The following is a 23,596-nucleotide window of genomic DNA, read 5'->3' on the forward strand; positions in this document are numbered from 1 at the left end:
GAGCACGGGGATTTTAGCCGGTAGGATTTAAGAAAGGGTTCACTTCCGGTAGCACGGGAAGCAGTTTGAAGATGGCGTCCTCCAAGCAGGACGGACAAGCTGCAGCGTCTAGGAAAAGTGAATTTCGTAGCCAGAAGCCGAAGCCGGAGAGCCGAGGTGAGGTTGTTTGAAAACCAAAGACTGGGGTTTGGGGGTTTTGAGTTGGGGTTTTTTCCTTTCGCTGGCTGGGAACGTGTAACGCCGCCTTGGAACGTGTAACGCCGCCTTGGAACGTGTAACGCCGCCTTGAAGTTAAGTACCTGTAATTGCTGAAGGTTGGGGTTGTTGGCCGGACTCGCAGGAACGACTGGCCTGTATGGCGCCGGCGCGTGTTCCTAACTAATTGCTTTTGCTGGAAACCCCCAAAGTAGGGGTCTTGCTGGATGCGTCTTCTGTAAAAGAATGAGGAGGGCGCTTCGGGACCTTAAACTCGCGGCGGTGTCTGGAAATCGTTGGCAGAGTGAGGGGTGGGATGAGGTGGGAGTAGGAGGTCGTTATGCATATGAGTGAACGAGTGATAGAGTGATAATGAAGGACTGAGTCAGACATAGTGATAGAAGGAGATACCAGGCGTGTTTTTAGTGCTAGTTTGTCAGCCAGTGAAGAAATTTTGGAACGTTTATTATTGTTGTTTATCGGGTTGCTGAAGTATTGCCAACACAATTCCTGTTCTTTCAACTGCGTTAATTGCTCTCTTGCTTTGCAGTCTTGTTTTATCCATTAACTTCTGTATGATTGACAGAAAGAGAGGCCAGAGAAATAGCCCGGGGCCTGCTCAACCAGACTTATTGGAAGTGTTAAAAACCTTGAACTCTCATTGTATAGGCATAAGGGAGATATTAAACGTGATTCGTTGTTGTTTTAATTAAGCGTATGGCAGAGAGGACAGTATATATGCAGCTTAAAGAATAAAACCAAAAGGAGCACACTCAGACCATTAAGTAGAATAGAGCATTACCATACCCCCAGAGCCCCCTACATGCCCTAAAGTAACCATTCTGAATCGTGTTGATTATTCTGTTTCCTTTCTTCATAATCTTGACCACCTATGCACAAAATGTTTTAATTTCATCAGTTTTTGAATTTTATATGAATGAGAAAGAATTGTAGATATTCTTCTGTGTCTTGCTTCTTAGGCTAAACTTTGTTGTTGTTATTCAATCAGGGCAATACTTGTAGCTGTGATTTATTCTTTTCCCTACTATATGATGTTCCCTTGTATGAATACAGGCTAATTTTTCATTTTCTTTTTCTATAACACACCCACCCCCACCCCTCGCCACTTTCCCCCATTGGTGTCCATACGCTTGTCCTCTACATCTGTGTCTCTATTTTTGCTTTGCAAATAAGATCATCTATACCATTTTTCTGGATTCCACGTATATGCGTTAATATACTATATTGTTTTTCTCTTTCTGACTTACTTCACTCTGTATGACAGTCTCTAGATCCATCCACGTCTCAACAAATGACCCAATTTCATTCCTTTTTATGGCTGAGTAATATTCCATTGTATATATGTACCACATCTTTATCCATTCATCTGTCGATGGGCATTTCGGTTGCTTCCATGACCTGGCTATTGTAAATAGTGCTGCAATGAACATTGGGGTGCATGTGTCTCTTTTTTTTAACGTTCTATTTTTATACTAAATATATTATAATATACAATTATAAACCCACTTTAAATCCACAAAAGCAATATAATTTAAACAACAACGTTTTACAGTCTCTTTTTTCTTCTTCAAACAGAAAGTCACAAAAATTATAATCATCCTCATCAGTTCATTCGGTCCCATGTAATTAATTTTTTTTCATCTTGATCTTTTGTTAGCACTTTTATGAATTCATCCGTTTTCTATTAGAGTTCTGAAAATGCTTATTCCTTCAGTTCAGCAGTATAGTCAGTTACCAGAAACCTGTACTTCTCAGAGTCTTTTCCATGAATTCCTTGAAGATGAAACCCTTTTATAGGAACATTTTTGCAAAAGCATCAGAGTACACCCAGAACTGTCTGTAAATGACAAAAGACTTAAAAAATGACCACGGTTAAAGATTTGATGAAAGTTCATAATAATGCAATTGACAGGGAAATTTAGTTATTTCTGAGGTATACATTTTAAAATAATAACTAGAATTATGACCTATAAATTATACCAGAACATATAAGATTTTAGGAATTTCATGTAATGTCCGAAACATTTATATTAACACATTTCCATACAAATAACCCGAAGTAAGTTTAGTATTCGTTTTTTTAAAATTTTATTTTATTTTTTTATACAGCAGGTTCTTATTAGTAATCAGTTTTATACACATCAGTGTATACATGTCAATCCCAATTGCCCACTTCATCACACCACCATCCCCACCCCCCGTGGCTTTCCCCCCTTGGTGTCCATACGTTCTCTACATCTGTGTCTCAACTTCTGCCCTGCAAACCAGTTCATCTGTACCATTTTTGTAGGTTCCACATACATGCATTAATATACGATATTTGTTTTTCTCTTTCTGACTTACTCTGTATGATAGTCTCTAGATCCATCCACATCTCAACAACTGACCCAATTTTGTTCCTTTTTAGGCTGAGTAATATCCCATTGAATATATGTACCACAACTTCTTTATCCATTTGTCTGTCGATGGGCATTTTGGTTGCTTCCATGACCTGGCTATTGTAAATAGTGCTGCAGTGAACATTGGGGTGCATGCGTCTTTTTGAATTATGGTTTTCTCTGGGTATATGCCCAGTAGTGGAATTGCTGGATCATATGGTAATTCTATTTTTAGTTTTTTTTTTGTTTTTTTTTTTGCGGTACGCGGGCCTCTCACTGCTGTAGCCTCTCCCGCCGCGGAGCACAGGCTCCGGACGCGCAGGCCCAGCGGCCATGGCCCACGGGCCCAGCCGCTCCGCGGCACGCGAGATCCCCCCGGACCGGGGCACGAACCCGCATCCCCTGCATCGACAGGCGGACTCCCAACCACTGCGCCACCAGGGAAGCCCTATTTTTAGTTTTTTAAGGAACCTCCATACTGTTCTCCATAGTGACTCTATCAATTTACATTCCCTCCAACAGTGCAAGAGGGTTCTCTTTTCTCCACATCCTCTCCAGCATTTGTTGTTTGTAGATTTTCTGATGATGCCCATTCTAACTGGTGTGAGGTGATACCTCATTGTAGTTTTGATTTGCATTTCTCTAATAATTAGTGATGTTGAGCAGCTTTTCATGTGCTTCTTGGCCATCTGTATGTCTTCTTTGGAGAAAGGTCTATTTAGGTATTCTGCCCATTTTTGAACTGGGTTGTTTCTTTCTTTAATATTGAGCTGCATGAGCTCTTTATATATTTTGGAGATTAATCCTTTGTCCGTTGATTCATTTGTAAATATTTTCTCCCATTCTGGGGGTTGGTTTTCATCTTGTTTATGGTTTCCTTTGCTGTGCAAAAGCTTTGAAGTTTCATTAGGTCCCATTTATTTTTGTTTTTATTTCCATTACTCTAGGAGGTGGATCAAAAAAGATCTTGCTGTGATTTATATCAAGGAGTGTTCTTTCTTTGTTTTCCTCTAAGAGTTTTGTAGTGTCCGGTCTTACATTTAGGTCTCTAATCCATTTTGAGTTTACTTTTGTGTATGGTGTTAGGGAGTGTTCCAATTTCATTCTTTTACATGTAGCTGTCCAGTTTTCCCAGCACCATTTATTAAAGAGACTGTCTTTTTTCCATTGTATATCCTTGCCTCCTTTGTCATAGATTAGTTGACCATAGGTGTGTGGGTTTAATTCTGAGCTTTCTATCTTGTTCCGTTGATCTATGTTTCTGTTTTTGTGCCAGTACCATATTGTCTTGATTACTGTAGCTTTGTAGTATAGTCTGAAGTCAGCGAGTCTGATTCCTCCAGCTCTGTTTTTTCCCCTCAAGACTGCTTTGGCTATTCGGGGTCTTTTGTGTCTCCATACAAATTTTAAGATTTTTTGTTCTAGTTCCATAAAAAATGCCATTGGTAATTTGACAGGGATTGCATTGAATCTGTAGATTGCTTTGGGTAGTATAGTCATTTTCACAATATTGATTCTTCCAATCCAAGAACATGGTATATCTCTTCATCTGTTGGTATCATCTTTAATTTCTTTCATCAGTGTCTTATAGTTTTCTGCATAGAGGTCTTTTGTCTCCCTAGGTACATTTATTCCTAGGTATTTTATTCATTTTGTTGCAATGATAAATGGGAGGGTTTCTTTCTCTTTCAGATTTTCCATCATTAGTGTATAAGAATGCAAGAGATTTCTGTGCATTAATTTTCTGTTTGAATAAAAAAAAAAATCCCACAAGGACTCAGAGGCAAAAAATATACAAACCAATTTTCACTGCAAAGTAAAGGACCTGTTACAGTGGAGGATTACTGGACTGAAGGTCAATATTATGACATAGTATGAGTGTGTTTCATGTTTGGTAATTGCAATCATTGTTGCTTTTGTTGTGGTCATCCATTTACAATGCTTGGTGTCAGTTTATTTTTCTCTTGTAAAAATAAAATACAGAGTGTGTGTGTGGAAAAAAAGAATATGTACAGGTGGCAAATAAACACATGAATAGATGTTTGACATCATTAGCTATTAGGGAAATGCACATGTAAGCTTCAAAGAGATATCACTGCATACCTATTGAAATGACTAAAATTTAAAAAAAATGACAACAGCAAATGCTGGAGAATATGTGGAGAAACTGGATCATTCATACATTGCTAATAGGACCTTAAACATGATACAACCACTCTGGGAAAGCGTTTGGCAAATTCCTATAAAACTAAATGTGCAATTACCATGTGACCCAGCAATTGCATTCTTGGACATTTATCCCAGACAGAGAAAACTTATATTCACACAGCAACCTGTATGTGAATGTTCACAGAAGCTTTACTTGTAATAGCCTAGAACTAGAAACAACCCAAATGTCCTTCAGTGGGTAAATTGTTAAACAAACTGGTTCATCCATACCATGGAATATTACTCAGCAATAGAAAGGAACAAGCCATTGGTACTTGCAACAACTTGGATGTATCTTCAGATGTACTTGCAACAACTTGGATGTATCTTCAGAACAAGCCATTGGTACTTGCAACAACTTGGATGTATTTTCTGAAGATACATCCAAGTTGTTTCAAGTACCAATGGCTTGTACTTGCAGTGAAAAAGCAGTGAAACTGCTTTTTGTCATAACTGTGGTGGTGATTACATGCATGAAACTAGTGATATCTGAATAATATCAAAGGATTGTGTCAATGTCAATATCCTGTACTATAGTTATGTGAGATTTTACCATTGGGGAGAACAGGGTGAACAATACAGGACTCCTCTGTATTTCTTAACTTCATGTGAATCTACAATGATCTTAAATGAAAATTTAATTTAAAAAGTAAATGGGGTCAAAATAAAAAATAAAACAAGAAAAAATTTTGTATCCTGCAAATTTACCAAATTGATTGATTAGCTCTAGTAGTTTTCTGGTGGCATTTTTAGGATTCTCTATGTATAGTATCATGTCATCTGCAAACAGTGACAGTTTTAGTTCTTCTTTTCCAATTTGTATTCCTTTTATTTCTTTTTCTTCTCTGATTGCTGTGGCTAGGACTTCCAAAACTATGTTGAATAATAGTGGTGAGAGTGGACATCCTTGTCTTGTTCCTGATCTTAGAGGAAATGCTTTCAGTTTTTCACCATTGAGAATGATGTTTGCTGTGGGTTTGTCATATATGGCCTTTATTATGTTGAGGTAGGTTTCCTCTATGCCCACTTTCTGGAGAGTTTTTATCATAAATGGGTTTTGAATTTTGTCAAAAGCTTTTTCTGCATCTATTGAGATGATCATATGGTTTTTAATTCTTCAGTTTGTTCATATGGTGTATCACATTGATTGAGTTGCATATATTGAAGAATCCTTGCATCCCTTGGATAAATCCCACTTGATCATGGTGTATGATCCTTTTAATGTGTTGTTGGATTCTGTTTGCTAGCATTTTGTTGAGGATTTTTGCTTCTATGTTCATCAGTGATATTGGCCTGTAGCTTTCTTTTTTTGTAACATCTTTGTCTGGTTATGGTATCAGGGTGATGGTGGCCTCATAGAATGAGTTTGGGAGTGTTCCTTCCTCTGCAGTTTTTTGGAAGAGTTTGAGAGGGATGGGTGTTAGCTCTTCTCTAAATGTGTGATAGAATTCACCTGTGATGAAGCCATTTGGTCCTGGACTTTTGTTTGTTGGAAGATTTTTAATCACAGTTTCCATTTCATTACTTGTGATTGGTCTGTTTATATTTTCTATTTCTTCGTGGTTCAGTCTTGGAAGGTTATACCTTTCTAAGAATTTGTCCATTTCTTCCAGGTTGTCCATTTTATTGGCATAGAGTTGCTTGTAGTAGTCTCTTAGGATGCCTTACATTTCTGCGGTGTCTGTTGTAACTTCTCCTTTTTAATTTTATTGATTTGAGTCCTTTCTAATTTTATTGATTTGAGTCCTCTCCCTCTTTTTCTTGATGAGTCTGGCTAATGGTTTATCGATTTTGTTTATCTTCTCAAAGAACCAGTTTTTAGTTTTATTGAGCTTTGCTATTGTTTTCTTTGTTTCTATTTCATTTATTTCTGCTCTGATCTTTATGATTTCTTTCCTTCTGCTAACTTTGGGTTTTGTTTGTTCTTCTTTCTCTAGTTCCTTTAGGTGTAACGTTAGATTGATTGAGATTTTTCTTGTTTCTTGAGGTAAGCTTGTATAGCTATAAACTTCCCTCTTAGAACTGCTTTTGCTACATCCCGTAGGTTTTGGATCGTCGTGTTTTCATTGTCATTTTTCTGTAGATATTTTTTGATTTCCTCTTTGATTTCTTCAGTGATCTCTTGGTTATTTAGTAATGTATTGTTTAGCCTCCATGTGTTTGTGTTTTTTACATTCTTTTCCCTGTAATTCATTTCTAATCTCATAGCATTGTGGTCAGAAAAGATGCTTGATATGATTTCAGTTTCTTAAATTTACTGAGGCTTGATTTGTGACCCAAGATGTGATCTATCCTGGAGAATGTTCCGTGCTCACTTGAGAAGAACGTGTAATCTGCTGTTTTGGGATGGAATGTCCTATAAATATCAATTAAATTTATCTGGTCTATTGTGTTATTTAAAGCTTCTGTTTCCTTATTTATTTTCTTTTGGATGATCTATTGGTGTAAGTGAGGTGTTAAAGTCCCCCACTAGTATTGTGTTACTGTCGATTTCCTCTTTTAGAGTTGTTAGCAGTTTCCTTATGTATTGAGGTGCTCCTATGTTGGGTGTATATATATTTATAATTGTTATATTTTCTTCTTGGATTGATCCTCTAATCGTTATGTAGTGTCCTTCCTTGCCTCTGTGTAACATTCTTTATTTTAAAGTCTATTTTATCTGATATGAGTATTGCTAATCCAGCTTTGTTTTGATTTCTATTTGCATGGAATATCTTTTTCCATCCCCTCACTTTAAGTCTGTATGTGTCCCTAGGTCTGAAGTGGGTCTCTTGTAGACAGCATATATATGGGTCTTGTTTTTGTATCCATTTAGCAAGCCTTTGTCTTTTGGTTGGAGCATTTAATCCATTCATGTTTGAGGTAATTATCGATATGTATGTTCCTATGACCATTTTTTAAATTGTTTTGGGTTCATTTTTGTAGGTCCTTTTCTTCTCTTGTGTTCCCCACTTGGAGAAGTTCCTTTAGCATTTGTTGTAGAGCTGGTTTGGTGGTGCTGAATTCTCTTAGCTTTTCCTTTTCTGTAAAGCTTTTGATTTCTCTGTTGAATCTGAATGAGATCCTTGCTGGGTAGAGTAATCTTGGTTGTAGGTTCTTCCCTTTCATCACTTTAAGTATATCATGCCACTCCCTTCTGGCTTGTAGAGTTTCTGCTGAGAAATCAGCTGTTAACCTTATGGGAGTTCCCTTGTATGTTATTTGTCGTTTTTCCCTTGCTGCTTTCAATAGTTTGTCTTTAATTTTTGCCAATTGGATTACTATGTGTCTTGCCATGTTTCTCCTTGGGTTTATCCTGTATGGGACTCGCTGCACTTCCTGGACTTGGGTGGCTATTTCCTTTCCCATGTTAGGGAAGTTTTTGACCATAATCTCTTCAGATATTTTCTTGGTCCTTTCTCTCTCTCTTCTCCTTCTGGGACCCTTGTAATGCGAATGTTGTTGCGTTTAATGTTGTCCCAGAGGTCTCTTAGGCTGTCTTCATTTCTTTTCATTCTTTTTTCTGTATTCTGTTCCGCAGCAGTGAATTCCACCATTCTGTTTTCCAGGTCACTTGTCCGTTCTTCTGCCTCAGTTATTCTGCTATTGATTCCTTCTAGTGTAGTTTTCATTTCAGTTATTGTTTTGTTCATCTCTGTTTGTTTGTTCTTCAATTCTTCTAGGTCTTTGTTAAACATTTCTTGCATCTTGGTCTTTGCCTCCATTATTTTTCTGAGGTCCTGGATCATCTTCACTATCATTATCCTGAATTCTTTTTCTGGAAGGTTGCCCATCTCCACTTCATTTAGTTGTTTTTCTAGGGTTTTATCATGTTCCTTCATGTGGTACATAGCTCTCTGCTTTTTCATCTTGTCTGTCTTTCTGTGAATGTGGTTTTTGTTCCACAGGCTGCAGGATTGTAGTTCTTCTTGCTTCTGCTGTCTGCCCTCTGGTGGATGAGGCAATCTCTGTATTTTCATTTTAATGTTGCTGGACATTTTATTGTTCCCATTGTTATTATAAACAATATGGTATAAATATCTGTGTACATACCTCCTTGTTGACATGTTAGAGAGTTTCTCTGGTTACGTACCTTACATGGGATTGGAATCCTTGAATTGTAGGGTAGGGCATGTGCAAATAATGCTAAATCTTCCCAAAGGAGTTGTGCTGCTTTACACTCCCGATATCAGTAGATGAGCACTAACACTTGCTGTTACCTGAATTTTTCATTTCTGTCATTTTGTTAAGTGTGAAATCATATCTGATTGTGTTTTTAAATCAGACTTTCCTGATTACTAATGAGATTACGCATCTTTACATATTTTGGGGCTATTTGTACTTCCTCCATTGTGAAACTCCTGTTGATTTCCTTAGCCAGTGGGTTTTTTTTCTTTGTTTTTTTTAAATTCATAATCATTTAAGTGTTTAAATTGGCTAAGATCTTGGTCAGATATGCATTTTAAGTAATCACTATTGTAGAATTTGAGGGTTTTGGGGGGGGATATTGAGAAGTGAACGATAAATAAAGACTAGCTAATTCTCTGTGATTTGAACCAGAAGTAACAAAGTGGATGTGAGTATAAGAAACAGAAAGCAAGTTTACCTAAGAAACAGAAAGCAAGTTTACCTGACTGGAGTGGATAACATGAACTATATAAGACCTGCTTCTTAAACTTTAGTATGCATAGGAATCTCGTCATGAGACTGTTAAGAAAGATTCCTGGGCTTCATCCCAGAGATTCACATTTAGTAGGTCTGGATGGAGCCCAAGAACTGCATTTCTAACAAACTCTCAGTTTATGCTGGTGCTTCAGGCCTATGGATCATATCTTTGAGTAGTACTGAATTAAAGTACAGCTGTTGGATTTAAGAGGTTCTTAAAATCCAGGACCAGGAGTTTTGATAAATGATATGGGAAATAATTTATAGCCCTTAGGAGGCATTTTGTTCTAGTGAGAGGAGACCTAGACTGAGCTTCATATTCCCTTACAAGTCACTTAAAGTTTTTGAACTGAATATCTTTTATAAAATGGGAATAATAATACCAGTTCTTCCTACCTTTTGTAGTCGTGAGAGAATACAGAAATAACGCACGTGAAAGGTCTTTGGAAAACCTAAAACCCTGTACTAGTGAATATTAACTGAAAGGGTACACTGGGATCAAGCTTTTGAAAGTTTTATGTACACACACATGCACGTATATATATACACATAGGCTGCACTTCATTGAGTCTGAAAGGTTACTTATATTTAAAATAGTAATGTAAACAAAATGGTGTTTGGATCTTCAACTCTACGATAGTGTGGTGCAGTAGAAGTTTGTAAGTGTTGAATATGTACCAGGTGTATGCCAATAAGTGTGGATCGAAGAAGAGTCCCTGCCCTTAAGGAACTTTGTCTTCTGAGGCGACTGAAATACATACAATTTTAATACAGTATTTTGGTGATAATGACAGAGGCACGTTCTTGGACTGTTGAATAATATAAAAAGCAGAGGAAAAGGAAATGCGAGGAGAGTATTGGGAAGCTTGTGAATGTATGCATACAAGTGTTCAAAAAGTGTCCAAAAGAAGTTAAATCTGATGTATGGATTTTTCCCCCTTTGTAGATGAATCAGAACTCCTCACTGTTCCTGATGGTTGGAAGGAGCCAGCTTTTTCCAAAGAGGACAATCCCAGAGGACTCTTGGAGGAGAGCAGTTTTGCAACTTTGTTTCCAAAATATAGAGAGGCTTACTTGAAAGAGTGCTGGCCATTGGTACAGAAAGCCTTGAGTGAACATGTATGCATATCTTATGTATTTCTTTGAGATTTTGTTTTTGCTTATATCTTTTAAGTAACTGAATGTGTGCTGATGGATTTTTTTTTAAAGGTGCTACCATAGCTGGCTAATTTGATTCCTTTGATATTTTAAACAGACTAGATAATTATCCTTACAGTTCATTTGTTTTTAGTTTTGTGAATAATAGATTACTTGGAAAAATTCACATGCCTTTAAATATTTAGGGGATTCACAGATGGTCTGAAACTCACTTGTGAACTCCAAATTTCAGAATGTCTGCTACTATAATGGTTGCCACGAACGTGTACAGTTTGAGCTGAGGCATACTCCTGGCATTGTTTAACTTTCCTCTGCCGTGCCCCTAGAGCAGTGTATTTGATTTTATTTTTCAAACTGGATTGAGACCCCTTAGTGAATCAAGAAGTCAATTTAGTGGATATAATGAGCCTTTAGAAAAAAATACATCAATGTATCACATGTGGTAAGGATAAGTATCATTTAATGAAGCTTTTGGTTCACCTGTGTGTATGTACACTAGATTGATAGAAAATGTATTTGTCAGCTGTGGCACTGCTCTAGAGTCATTTGTGTGCATTAGGTATGAGGATGGTTTAGCAAACTGCAGGCGTGTTTTACAGCTGTCTACATCGGAGATTAGACTCAATTTTGGGGGTTTTTTCGTAAACTTATAGACACCTAACCTTAGGTTTAATTGTTCGTCATTCACTATATTGAAATATTCTTCAGATTATGCTCACAAGTTAGAAAACAGCATTTTTATTTGCTTTGTTGAAATCTGATTCTTCCATTTGAAAGTTAATGCATAGTTTTAATCACTGTAGTAATCATAATCACTGCTTTTATTTTTAAACCTATGATAATTTGTTTTTACTTTGTATTTAGCTAATACAAACCAGCTAGAAAAAAGTTTGAAAGGGAAAGTCCATTCTCACTCTAGGGAGCAGATTAGAGATTAGAGCTGGATCCAGCCAAAGTAGGGAAATTATATAGCTTTACATTTTTACCTTAATTTAAAAAGGTAGCCTCATTTTGACTGATATATATTTTTTAAACTAGAGATAATCTTTATTCCAATAAGTATAAATTATTCTAAAGCCAATTATAAATGTTTTCAATTGCCTGAGTTTTTTATATTCTTTGAAGTCTAACAGTAATCAATTATTTACATTAACTTTCTAGCTTCTTCAAGGAGAGAGTTAATGAATTTTGAGATAGCTTAATGGCAGACAAATTATTAATTTGGTTAGGATCGGCTATGTAATTATCTAAAATTGAATTCATTTTCAGACAACTGCTTGTTTGCTCTTTTTGTATTGTAGCATGTTAATGCAACCCTGGACCTGATCGAGGGCAGCATGACTGTCTGTACAACAAAGAAGACATTTGATCCATATATCATCATTAGGGCCAGAGACCTAATAAAACTGTTAGCAAGGAGTGTTTCATTTGAACAGGTAAATTAAGAATTACAGAGACTTTGCTTTATTTGCCTCAACATTAGAGACAACATATAACACTGCGTCTCTTCCTGCACCATAAAGTTTTCATTTTTGTGCTTAACTGTGCTTAAATTTCTTGGCTTGCAGAAGATATGTACTTGTCAAGAATATTGATGGAGTTTTCTTTTTTATTTTCCCAAAAGGCAGTACGAATTCTTCAGGATGATGTTGCATGTGACATCATTAAAATAGGTTCTTTAGTAAGAAATAAAGAAAGATTTGTAAAAAGGAGACAACGGCTTATTGGTCCCAAAGGATCTACGTTGAAGGTACTTTTTATTAGTGAAAAAGTATGTCTTCCTCTTTTGTTAGTTTTTAAGTGTACTGAATTTCAACTTATTGCTCTTTTGATGTAGGCGTTGGAACTCTTAACAAACTGTTACATTATGGTACAGGGAAACACGGTTTCAGCCATTGGACCTTTTAGTGGCTTAAAAGAGGTGAGAACTATTTATTCTCTTCAGTTAATTTTCCACAGAGAATAAATGAAACAATATAATAGTTCATTGGATAATATATTGTTTTATATATATATTTTTAGAATATGCTTTGTTTGATTTTCCATTAGTAAATTCTTCATGTAATTTGAGGGAATTCATGTAATTTCCTGGACCCTAACATATTATGGCCAACCTTTGGTAACTGAAGAGAAATCCATTTCTGAATTAGGAGGTCTGCACATCATTACTCCCTCCACTCGAATTTTAAGTGGGCATTTAAGGTCTCAGTCTGTAGCCAACATAAGAAACACGAAGTAATTACATGCATTTTTTTTTTTTTTTTTTTTTTTTTTTGCGGTACGCGGGTCTCTCACTGTTGTGGCCTCTCCTGTTGCGGAGCACAGGCTCTGGACACGCCGGCTCAGTGGCCATGGCTCACGGGCCCAGCCGCTCCGCGGCACGCGGGATCCTCCCGGACCGGGGCACGAACCCGTGGCCCCTGCATCGGCAGGCAGACTCTCAACCACTGCGCTACCAGGGAAGCCCCTACATGCATTTTAATGACTGGAGAATTGAACAGATCTTGTTCTTTGCAGTAATGTATTCAGCCAGCAGAGGTCAGGCTCAGAAAACTTCCTTTAAGATATATTTTCTTTGAATGTTAATGTTTTTATGAACATCTTCTTTAGCTTGTCAGATGTTATGAGAAAAATCTGTGGAGCAGATACTCTTTCTATTAACTCCTTTTGAGGCTTTTGTTATCTGTATCTGGCAGTGAGGTCTTACTTGCTTTCCAGGGCCTTTAACCTTAATTCCATTGGACCTCTTTCTCATAAGTTATCTGCTTTTTTCTCATGGGGCAATAATAACTTAAATATTTTGAATATTTCACAGTTATGTAGAGTCTAAGTATATTATTTACTTCTTATGACAGATCCTTAAGGTAGTTTTATTTCCATATTACAAATGAAAAAGCTGGAATAGGAAAATTAAGTGCCTTTGTCGTATGAAGTGGCAGTCCCACTATTTGAGTGCATATATTCTAACTCTAAATCCAGCCCTCTTCCCCCTAAATTTTACAGCTCCAGAGTGTTGTGTTAATTCTGTGTATAGCTTTTTATCAGTAAAGTTGAGAGACTTCATTGTATCCAAGGGAGGTTGACTATTATGAAAGATCTAGAAGCCACTCAGAACAGTTGAAGGGACTACAGTATCCAATTTGGTAGCCATTGCCTGGTTCATAGGCTATGTTGTGATATATTAATCCTCGTCTACCTAGTTCACTAAAATCTTTATACATGACTGATTCATTTTTCTTTGCAAATTTCAGGTTCGAAAAGTAGTCCTAGACACTATGAAGAATATTCATCCAATTTATAACATTAAAGTGAGTGTTCACTGTATACTACTACAAAGTTGTTTTTAGCTACAGAAACCTTTCTTGAAAGTAAATCTTTTATGAAAGCCTAATATACAAAACAGATAAAGCAGAGCTATTTGGGGTAAATCGGGGTAGAGTTCAGCCCACTCAACTCTATCCCAGTCCTATAGTTACTTCTTTGGAAGTTTAGGCCTCTTTGGAGTACAGTTTGAAAGCTATTGAAGGGGACAGTGTAATGTAGTGATTCACTTCCAATACAAATAAAATAAGCTTCATAGGATTTGTAGTAGATGGTACCAATCCAGTTTTCTTGGGGTTTGAGCCCACATATTATATTTAAAGATGTGATCTTTTACAATTCTGCCTTTTTCTTTTTTTAATTAATTAATTTATTTAAAAAGATTTTTGTTTGGCTGTGTTGGGTCTTCGTTGCAGCACACAGGATCTTTCATTGTAGCACGCAGGATCATTTGTTGCAGCGCACGGGCTTCTCTGTGGTTGTGGTGTGCGGGTTTTCTATCTAGTGGCCGCCAGCACCAGGGCGCATGGGCTCTCTAGTTGAGGCACCCGGTGGCATATGGGATGCCCAGTGGCATATGGGATCTTCCCCGACCAGGGATCGAACCCGTGTCCCCTGCATTGGAAGGTGGATTCTTTACCACTGGACCACTGGGGAAGTCCTGAATTCTGCCTTTTTCTATAAGTAAAGTCTGGAATATTTGAGATTGCATTAAAACCTATTTTGGAATTTAACACTCAAATTATAGGCTCTTCGAGAGAGATCTGTTATATCCCTGTATGCATAAAGTTCTTGATTATTCTTGGAAATGTAACCACGGTATAATGAGTTGTTTTATGATGGATATTTGTTAAACAATCCTTGAATTTAATGAAGTTAAGTTGAAAAGTCACTCTTAGATTGGGGTGAAAAAACGATTTTGAGTTACATTGGGACATCTTGCATCTGATGCCTCGTTTGCATCCTCTGATGTTTCAGTGTCTATAAAATTCAGATGGAGTAGGGGAAGTATGAAAACATTTCGTTTTGTTGATCATGAGAAACTTTTTTTCTTTCCGTCATATTTCAGGGTGCTAGCTTCCTGCTTGTAGGAAACATCACTAATTAAGAACTCTCCCTGCTAATTGTTAGGTTGAATTTTAAAGGTTTTAATGAAATAATGGTTGAAAAACTGAGTCTTATTTTCATCTCAGTTTAATAATTCTGTCTAAATTTCTAATGGTTTTCTGATGCTTGGTTAATTATGCATGTTTGAGATTATATATTTTTTGTTTCCAGAATTGGTTTAATCCTACTGAAGAGACTAAGAATTGTTCCTTTTAATTTTATTATTTATAGGAACAATGTTGATAATGTCTTAGGTTGCGAAACATATGACTGCTAAAATTAAAAATGTTTGGGACTTCCCTGGCAGTCCAGTGGTTAAGACTTCGCCTTCCAATGCAGGGGGTGCAGGTTCGATCCCTGGTTGGGGAGCTAAGATCTCACATGCCTCGCGGCCAAAAAACCAAAAAGCATAAAACAGAAGCAATATTGTAACAAATTCAATAAAGACTTTAAAAATGGTCTACATCAAAAAAAAATTTTTTTTTTAATTAAAAGTTTACTTTGTTCATATATTGCCATGGTTGAAGACCTTAATGATTAAACGGGAGTTGGCGAAAGATTCTGAGTTAAGATCACAGAGTTGGGAAAGATTTTTGCCACAGTTCAAGCACAAAAATGTGAATAAACGCAAGGAACCAAAGAAGAAAACTGTTAAGAAGGAGTATACACCATTCCCACCACCACAGCCAGAAAGTCAGGTCAGTATTAAATGTTGAATTTCTTTAGATGAGGGGGAAATCATTTTAATGTATTTTTGTCGGAAACTTTGAGGGTGGAATTTCTGTGTATGTACGTTTCGGTGTGTAGAGATTTAAGAAACTGAAGGTAAGTAAGTGTGAATAGGCTTATTTTGAACTAATTGTATGGGGGTGGTGAGTGGAAGCTTCATACTGTGAGTGTAAACTCCGTCAAGGTAGGTGGTGTCAGTTGTGTATCTGTAGCCACTATAAATGTTCCATGGTTAAAAAAAATTCAACGATTTAGTCCACAATGCTTTCTACTCTGCTTTAGCATCATTCATGTGACCATGTACTATAGGATTGCTCTGGATTTGAAATCTTACGTCTAATATCTATCCTTTTTTTAAGACATGAATGCCTCTAATTTTGTCAACTGTCCTCTGGCATCATTCCCTTTCTAAAATTTCCTTTTCTTTCTTGCCCATCACTGTTTTCTTTCATACTCCCTTTTCGTCTATCAATCACACCTGCCCAACAAAACTAAAACTTAGATCAGTCCTAAAACTTGACTTGTTTCCCATAACGTGGCTACTGAACATAGCTGAAGAAAGTCATATCTTTGGATTATATCCCTTAAAAATTCACGTTTCCAATCTCAGATAGGTCTTCAGTATTCTCTGGCAGCTCTGTGTCCTCTTAATTCTTTAGCCACCCTCCTACTCCAGTAAAATAAAATGCAATGTCATCTACTGGAAGTATTTGAGACTACGAGGCAAGAACTCTTTCAACTTCCTCTTATCTCAATTTTTTTTTTCCATCTGCATCAATCCTTTCTTTTTCTGTTCTTTGAATTCTGTCGTCACCTGTCTTCTGAGGTGTCTTGCTTCATTATTCCCTTCCTTGGCTGTATGTTAAAGTCTTCCCTTTTACGAGTTCTTTGTGCTTAGCATGTAAACCCATCTCTTCTGTGTACTATATCTTGTTTTCCCCATAGCCCTGTGTTTGTAGTTTTCCAGGAAGGTTTGATGAAAGGTCAAAGGTAAAAAAGGAATGATGATCATAGTAAAAATGGAAGTGTTGGATCTTGAGGTCTATTTTGGAAAACAAAGTGAAGCCAGAAGGAAAGTGTTTGTTAGTTGGGGGAAAGCGAGTGATCCAGTTACTAAACCATGCTTCTGTAACACCTGATATATTTTGTATAGCCCTGTACTGTAAGTAGTTGTCGTTTTTTTTTTTATGACTGTAAGCTTCTTGAATCAGCGATGTCTCATTTGACTTATTCTGTCACTTACTTGCTATGTAATTATGGGCATAATTTATTTAACCCCATCCATGCCTCAGTTTCTTTGTACAGAAAATAGGGATAATGATCATTCCTGTCTCAAAGCATTGTTAATGAGGATTAAGTGAGTTAGGAAGTGTAGAGAGCTTAGTATTAGAGTTTAGTAGAACATTGTCTTAGGTAGACCAATTAATTATATGTTGACTACTTAATGAATTTGCTACTGCAAATTAGTACTTAGTCTCCACATCCTGACAGTTCTTGCTTTTCATTTTGTATGCTGCAGCCTTTTTTTAAAAACAGCCTTTTACCTCTTCTCCTTTCTTCTGTACCTTTCATAAAGTGCTACTTTGCTCTCTTCACTCTTCTCAGGAACCTTTAGTCATTTCTCAGTCATATCCCACTTCCCGTATCTGTCATTCATGTTTCTTCATGCTTCCCCAAAACTGTCTTTCCAGTTTCCTCTCACACTTTTCTGAATCATTGACCTTCCACCCCACCTCAAGCAGTCTGTTGGGTATTCCATGAACACATCACCTACTTTCCTACCTACATGCTTTTGTGCATATATATTCCCCTCAGCTTAGAGGACATTTCCTACCTTTATAGAGTAATCAGTTTTGACCCCACTGTCTTTACCTCAAGGTCACTGTGAATTTCTTAGGAATTGACTTCTCATCTACATTATTTATGATGTATTGTAAATACTGATTTCAACAGATTGATAAAGAATTGGCTACTGGTGAATACTTTCTGAAGGCAAGTCAAAAGAGGAGACAGAAAATGGAAGCAATAAAGGTAAGACCATGTCTAGCTTACAACACTAGTTGCAAAGTTTATAGATACTTGAATTCTTATTTAACTACAAAAGCGTTTTTTAATGTAGTTTTTTTTCTTAATGATGTAGGCTAAACAAGCAGAAGCTCTTAGTAGGAGACAAGAGGAAAGAAACAAAGCGTTTATTCCACCTAAAGAAAAACCAGTTGTGAAACCTAAGGAAGGTAATGCTTGTTTTCTAACTCTTGGTATGCTGTAAGTCTGTTAGAGGAAAAGTAAACCCATAGTGGATTTGTCTGAAGCTCTTTGAGTGTTAAGAAATAACCATGCGTTTCATCAATTCTCTTAGCATTTCATTAATCACAAATCCTAGGGAAGAGCGGTGGTGACTGAGATAATTTATAATTTAGTAGCAGCTAATGCTTATTTAAGAGTATCCCAGATTGACAGTCCCTTCGTGACCTCTGTGCTGAAGGAAGGACTCTGTTGTGAAAGATAGATATAAACCAGAGCAGTGAATCTTCTGTAAAAATAAAACAGTAAGATCCCTGAGCTCTGCTATCATGCCCTTTAAAAAGAGCTTATCAAAAGTTGTACTTTCTTTACTTGTGTGATCTGTGGCTTAAAATTTGATTCCTGTATGGTTAACGTGGATTTCTCATCACTTGGGCTAAAAGACACCAACAAAATAGCAGGATGATCTTTCTTACTCAGGGGCTTTTAAAGACACTCAGAGAAAACACGCTGATGCCTTTTCTTCTCATTCCTAACCTCATTTTGATCCGTCTTCTCCTCTTCCGCATTTTCTTTTCCACTAGTAACACGTGTACTCCTCTGTAAGGTAACTCTCCAAAGTAGTCAGTGGCACAGTGAGGGGAGGGAGGTCACCCAGCAGCATTGCACATGACCTGTTGGTCAAAGCCAGATGTAACAGTACTAGTTTGTTAATTTATATCAGTGTTAACAGCTTTAAAAGTATTGTATTCTACTATTCAGATCCTTGGTTATATAAAAATATCATAAGCATTATACTTTCTAGTTTGTACAATCTGTCAGTTATGTACTCTGAAGGTATTCAATAGCTAGTTTAATCTCAGTTTATTACTGATTAAAGTGTAGCTATTCCACTCTAGTGGAGGCTTTAAGTCTGCTCTCAAGTTGCTGGGTTGTTTGATGACATTTTATCTTGTGGTTCTTTATGTCCTGAGTGCTGTTCTTTAAATAATAAGAAAAGGTTGTGTTTTTTTCCACTGCTTTTCTGTTATGTTCACACTTTTTGTGTTAAATACATGGGTTTGGGTTCTGTTAGGAGGACCTCCAGATACTCTCAGATTATTGTCTTTATTATCAAAATCTTGTTAAATGAAATACTACTAGTCATTAATTGAATATTCGGAAAACTAAGTTTTTTAAGGAATACTCTAAAGTTCCAATATGGAAAAAAGAATCTTAAACAATTTAAGGGAAAAAATGTAATTTTAATAGTTGAATCCAGTAATTGGTTCAAATAGTTAAGTTAAAGTATAATGCCATTTTCGTGTATATTTTCACTAATGTATTTTTAAAGTACTTTGTTTTCTCCTAGTTAGAAGAAATTTCTAACTTTCCTTTAAGCAAGTGTTTTATATCTTATAACATGATCTTTCAATTGTAACAGTACTCTGAAATTATCGTCTTATATATGTATTCTTTGTTTTGTTTGGTATAATCTAAAGAATTACATGTATTGTTTTTATTTAGCTTCTACTGAAACTAAAATTGATGTGGCAGCCATCAAGGAAAAGGTTAAGAAAGCGAAGAGTAAGAAACTGGGAGCCCTTACAGCTGAAGAAGTTAAGCTTAAAATGGCAGCAGATGAAAAGAAAAAGAAGAAAAAAAAGTAACATACATAAAACAAACAAAAATCCCTGAGCTAGAATTTATTAAGCTATCTCCTTTTGTAAAGGATTTTGAGACACTAGGGCATTAGTTGCCTTATCCCTGAGAAGTAATACCCTGATCACTTTTTTCTGAGTTTGTTTTGTTCTTTACATAAACAGCAATTCTTTATAAATTATTGTATTCTCCATGTTTTTTGAAAATTTTTATACTAGAAGGTGGTATATCTGTGTTTATATGCATTGCACCTAATCTATTCCAGGCACGTTTTATCTAGGCATGGTTTTAGGGGTAATTCTTAAGGTTGTTTATGTAAAGATTTTTGCAATTTAGCTACTGTAATTATCCATCAAATCCAATGTCTGAGGCCATCGGTTAGTCTTTAAATATAATCATGTCCCAGCATTTGGTTTTGAGGAAAATAGATTTTTCAGTGCTCTAATGGCAACAAGTAAACATTTAGGTTTATCCCTTTTTGTAATCTTATTTTACATTTTGTTCCAAGAGTAATCCATAATCCAAAAGTGCAAGGCCTTTTAAATTAATTCCCTTAATTACTATTCCAATATGAGTCTGAGGAAGTAGTAAACCAGAAAGACATCAAATTTGCAAGAGAACAGGGAAAACCAGATATTTGGAGTTGAAGCAGCAGGCAACAGGTTACATAGAAACGCTTTTTACTGATGAGGGCCAGGACCCGCCTAAATCTAGCTCACTGATTTTACATATTTAGAAGCTAAGGCACACGGGGGGTAGGTTACTCACTGAAAGTCACAGCTGTGGCAGCATGAAAACAATGCTTCTTCATAAAAAGTGGAAAGTAAAGATGAGTTTACCTTCTAATGTTAGGAAATTGAACCATTTCTTCTTTTGAGTAAGGGTTTGCTGCAAATTAGAAATAACACCCAATTTTATTTTTTAAAGCCATGTACGAATGAGGCTTTTCCCCCCCCCTGGATTGTATTAGTTCAGAAGAACTAAATGAGGGTATTTGTGCTTGACCAAACTGATAATTATAACACTCAGTATTAGGATTGGTGGAGTAACAATGAGGAAAAGCGATGTGTATCTGTTACGTGGAAATATTGGCCAGTCTGGAAACACAACAGAGTAGTAACCTGTGAAACAAACATAAAATATACTCTTAAATGTTATTCCTCATAATGCAGTAACATAGCTCAGATAGATCTTATACAATTTAAGGTTTATATACATACGTGTCACTTTGTCTCGTTGTGGGTTAGCTATAAAATAAGAAAGAAAAGAATTAAAAGAATAGATACTGGTGAGGCTTTTGTCTTCTTTTAAAAAGCCAAGTCTCTTAATTATAACCATTGACTGTTTCAATCAACTTGTTTATATAACCTTTATATATAAACTTTTTATATACCACTACTATAAATGGAAAATCATTTTACATAATGTAACTGGCAGATAAAATAAATGCAATTAAAATAAAACAATTAAAAATAAGTATTAGTAATAATCAGTGTGAGCAATTTATTAAAATATTTTCCTGAAAGTAAGTTTCTCCTGAGAAGAATGATACTACCTATGGTCAGTAATGAAGAGACAGTGGCCTCTCTCATACATTCCAGTCTGTCATTAGTATATCAGTAGGGCATTTGGATATCAAAGTCATATTTACTCCTCTCCTTCCACTGAGCTTTATTAAGATTTTGACATTCAGAGCACTGGGAAGAGAATTCCACATCTGCCATAGCCTTATACTTTTTAAATGGTCAGACACCTCTTTTACACTGGTTCTATGCCAGTTGCTGTTGCATTCCTATGGTGGAATCCATCAAGGAGCTGACCCTCTGGTACTCGTGAGCATCCCTGGTCATCATACCTGTGACTGACTGGGCTTTGCTGTGGTGAATTGCGACGAAGCTTCCGCTTCTTTAACTTCTCCTGGCAGTTATATCCATGAAATCAAGGTATGATATGCTTGCTAGTTATATTTTTTCTTACATATATATATTTTTAAAATGTTAAACATTCAACTTCTGAACATTGAAACAAACGTCATCCATGCACTAGCTAAAAATCCGCTTGTGTACCATTGGTGTGCCCAGCATATTTTGCAAAACCATCCTGATTTGGCCTCCATTGGTATTTATTGAACCTACCAGTATCTAGAAGACCACAAAGGGATTTTTTTCCTCCAGTGTTTGCCACAATTTGTCAGAGACAAAATCTGATAAATAAAAGCTTTTATCCTCTAACCCTTGCCCTCCTGCAAATTAGCGTGCGTTTTCCTTTGTCTCTCTTAAGAGCCCAGGGGCTTTTCATTATTGGACTACAGCCTTAATTTTCTGAATTTTATCCCACAAGGTTAGAGACCATTTCAGGCTAGATCTCTAAGATTAAAAGCTAAAACTCCAGCAGTTTTCTTCTTGTTATCATTGTGCTGGTGGTGGTGTTACTGTCTAGATTTTTATAGAGAATGATTTTTTTAAGGAAATATGCAAATTAGCAATTATTTGCTTTCTAGACTAGGCACTTTGGTTACAAAGTTGAATTAGACAGGCATAATTCCTGCCTGTTTGGAATTCAGAGTCTAGTGGGAAAGACAGCTAACCAGTGGCAACAGTTAAATTACTTTTTACATAATTTAAAATTATTGTCTCAGTTTTCATCACAGATTCTAAAGAAGCGTGAGTGAGTCTTGTTCATGAGCATAAAAACATATCATCTAAAACTTGGGCACAAAGAAGACACCAAAATACCAAGAGTAAACTCAAGATCTGAGATTACAGGAAGGATGAATTTGGGGATAATAGATAATATTTACTGAGTGATACTGTATGCCAGGCACTTGGTCTAGATATAATTTTTTTTCATTCGTTTCACGAAACCTGTGAAGAGGTGCCACCGTCTACATTTCATTAATGAGGAAACAGGTCCAGACACTTGCCCAGCGTCACAATGGTGGAACTGGAAATTGAACTCTAAAATCTGTGGTTTTAACTCTTATGTCATACTGCCTAACTTGGAAAAAAAAAAAAGACATGCTTTCGTAGCGTTGGAGTAACATGAAAAATTCAGTTAACATTGGTGCTCTGAGAAGGGATTTGTTGCACTATGGCTACATGTTAGTGAGTTCTCTAAACAAAACTAATTATGAGGGAAAGAATGGTTGAACTGGAGAGAAATGACTGGCTCAGAAAGCTGGTAGAAAAAGCGTCTCTGTAGCTGGAGTAAAAATGAGAACTCGCTGTTTACAAATCAGGAGGAAGGGAAAAGCAGTTGAAAAGAATTTTATAATTTTAAACCCAGAAAGGACCTTAGGAAATGTGTAAGCAATGCAACACTTTGGCCAAACAAAAATTTATGCAGTTAAACTCAGTCTACTCTACCCTCCTTCTGCTCCTAGCACCCCGCCCCAGCCCTGCAGCCCTGAGGGGTTCAGTTAGTTACAGATCTGGACACAAAAGTCCTAGAGGATTTGCACAACTGCAGTAGCTTGATTGAGGTTTTCCTTCACACCATGGCAAAAAGTAAAGAAAAAACATACTGAGATGGAAAGGAATGTGTCTGGGACAGGAACCATAAATAGACTCTTGGCCAATTGTGTATTAATATTTCAAAGTTATGTAAAACATCCTTGGAAATGTAGCTTCATTGGCCTACGCTGTTCCTCATTAAATGCTGTCTAACTAGTAAAAAGTGCCACGTTGCAGCTTTATTTATCTGATTCTAAAGATGAAAATGCAAGTCTTGAGTGCTTGGACAGGTAGTATCACACAATTCAGAATTCTTTTGGTTAACTTTGTTATACAAATTTTTGATCTTGCTGAAATTAGCAAATCTTGGGTCTACAGTTTCCCAGCATCAGAGTCGTTTGTTGTTTGTCTGATTAGCGCTAACTAAAGAATATTATTTGCTTCTTTAAATTTGTCTTGAACCATATATTCATTCCCAGGTTTGATTGCAACCCTGAT

The 23,596-nt window shown here is 36.5% G+C and overlaps 2 protein-coding genes across 6 annotated transcripts in view; one reads left to right on the plus strand and one right to left on the minus strand.

Moving 5' to 3' along the window:
• Positions 1 to 23,321, plus strand: KRR1 (KRR1 small subunit processome component homolog). 5 transcript variants are annotated; one of them, XM_019918483.3, is made up of 10 exons: positions 1 to 156; positions 10,393 to 10,565; positions 11,906 to 12,040; positions 12,229 to 12,354; positions 12,442 to 12,525; positions 13,856 to 13,912; positions 15,560 to 15,730; positions 17,715 to 17,792; positions 17,902 to 17,995; positions 19,512 to 23,321. In XM_019918483.3, exons 1-10 carry the CDS (start codon positions 72 to 74, stop codon positions 19,652 to 19,654), a joined length of 1,146 nt encoding a protein of 381 aa, XP_019774042.1. In that variant the 5' UTR covers positions 1 to 71; the 3' UTR covers positions 19,655 to 23,321. The 5 variants fall into 5 exon arrangements, with proteins under 5 accessions (XP_019774042.1, XP_073644490.1, XP_073644491.1 ...); XM_073788389.1 differs by lacking the exon at positions 13,856 to 13,912; XM_073788390.1 differs by lacking the exon at positions 12,442 to 12,525.
• Positions 20,542 to 23,596, minus strand: part of GLIPR1 (GLI pathogenesis related 1) — an 18,347-nt gene continuing 15,292 nt past the window's right edge. The window contains exons 5-6 of the mRNA XM_033866311.2: positions 20,867 to 20,893; positions 20,542 to 20,767 (exon numbers count right to left, since the gene is read on the minus strand). Coding sequence (XP_033722202.1) covers positions 20,613 to 20,767; positions 20,867 to 20,893 — 182 coding nt within the window. The 3' untranslated portion in view covers positions 20,542 to 20,612. The remainder of the gene's footprint in view (positions 20,768 to 20,866; positions 20,894 to 23,596) is intronic.

This window comes from Tursiops truncatus, chromosome 11, assembly GCF_011762595.2.
Source record: "Tursiops truncatus isolate mTurTru1 chromosome 11, mTurTru1.mat.Y, whole genome shotgun sequence".
In the NCBI taxonomy this organism is placed as follows: Eukaryota; Metazoa; Chordata; class Mammalia; order Artiodactyla; family Delphinidae; genus Tursiops; species Tursiops truncatus.

Excerpts from the sequence above, each read along its gene's own strand:
- KRR1 (XM_019918483.3), top strand. The coding sequence starts at position 72 with ATGGCGTCCTCCAAGCAGGACGGACAAGCTGCAGCGTCTAGGAAAAGT. Across the intron at positions 12,526-13,855 it reads CTTTTAGTGGCTTAAAAGAG|GTTCGAAAAGTAGTCCTAGA; the intron begins GTGAGAACTATT and ends TGCAAATTTCAG. Across the intron at positions 15,731-17,714 it reads CACCACAGCCAGAAAGTCAG|ATTGATAAAGAATTGGCTAC; the intron begins GTCAGTATTAAA and ends TGATTTCAACAG.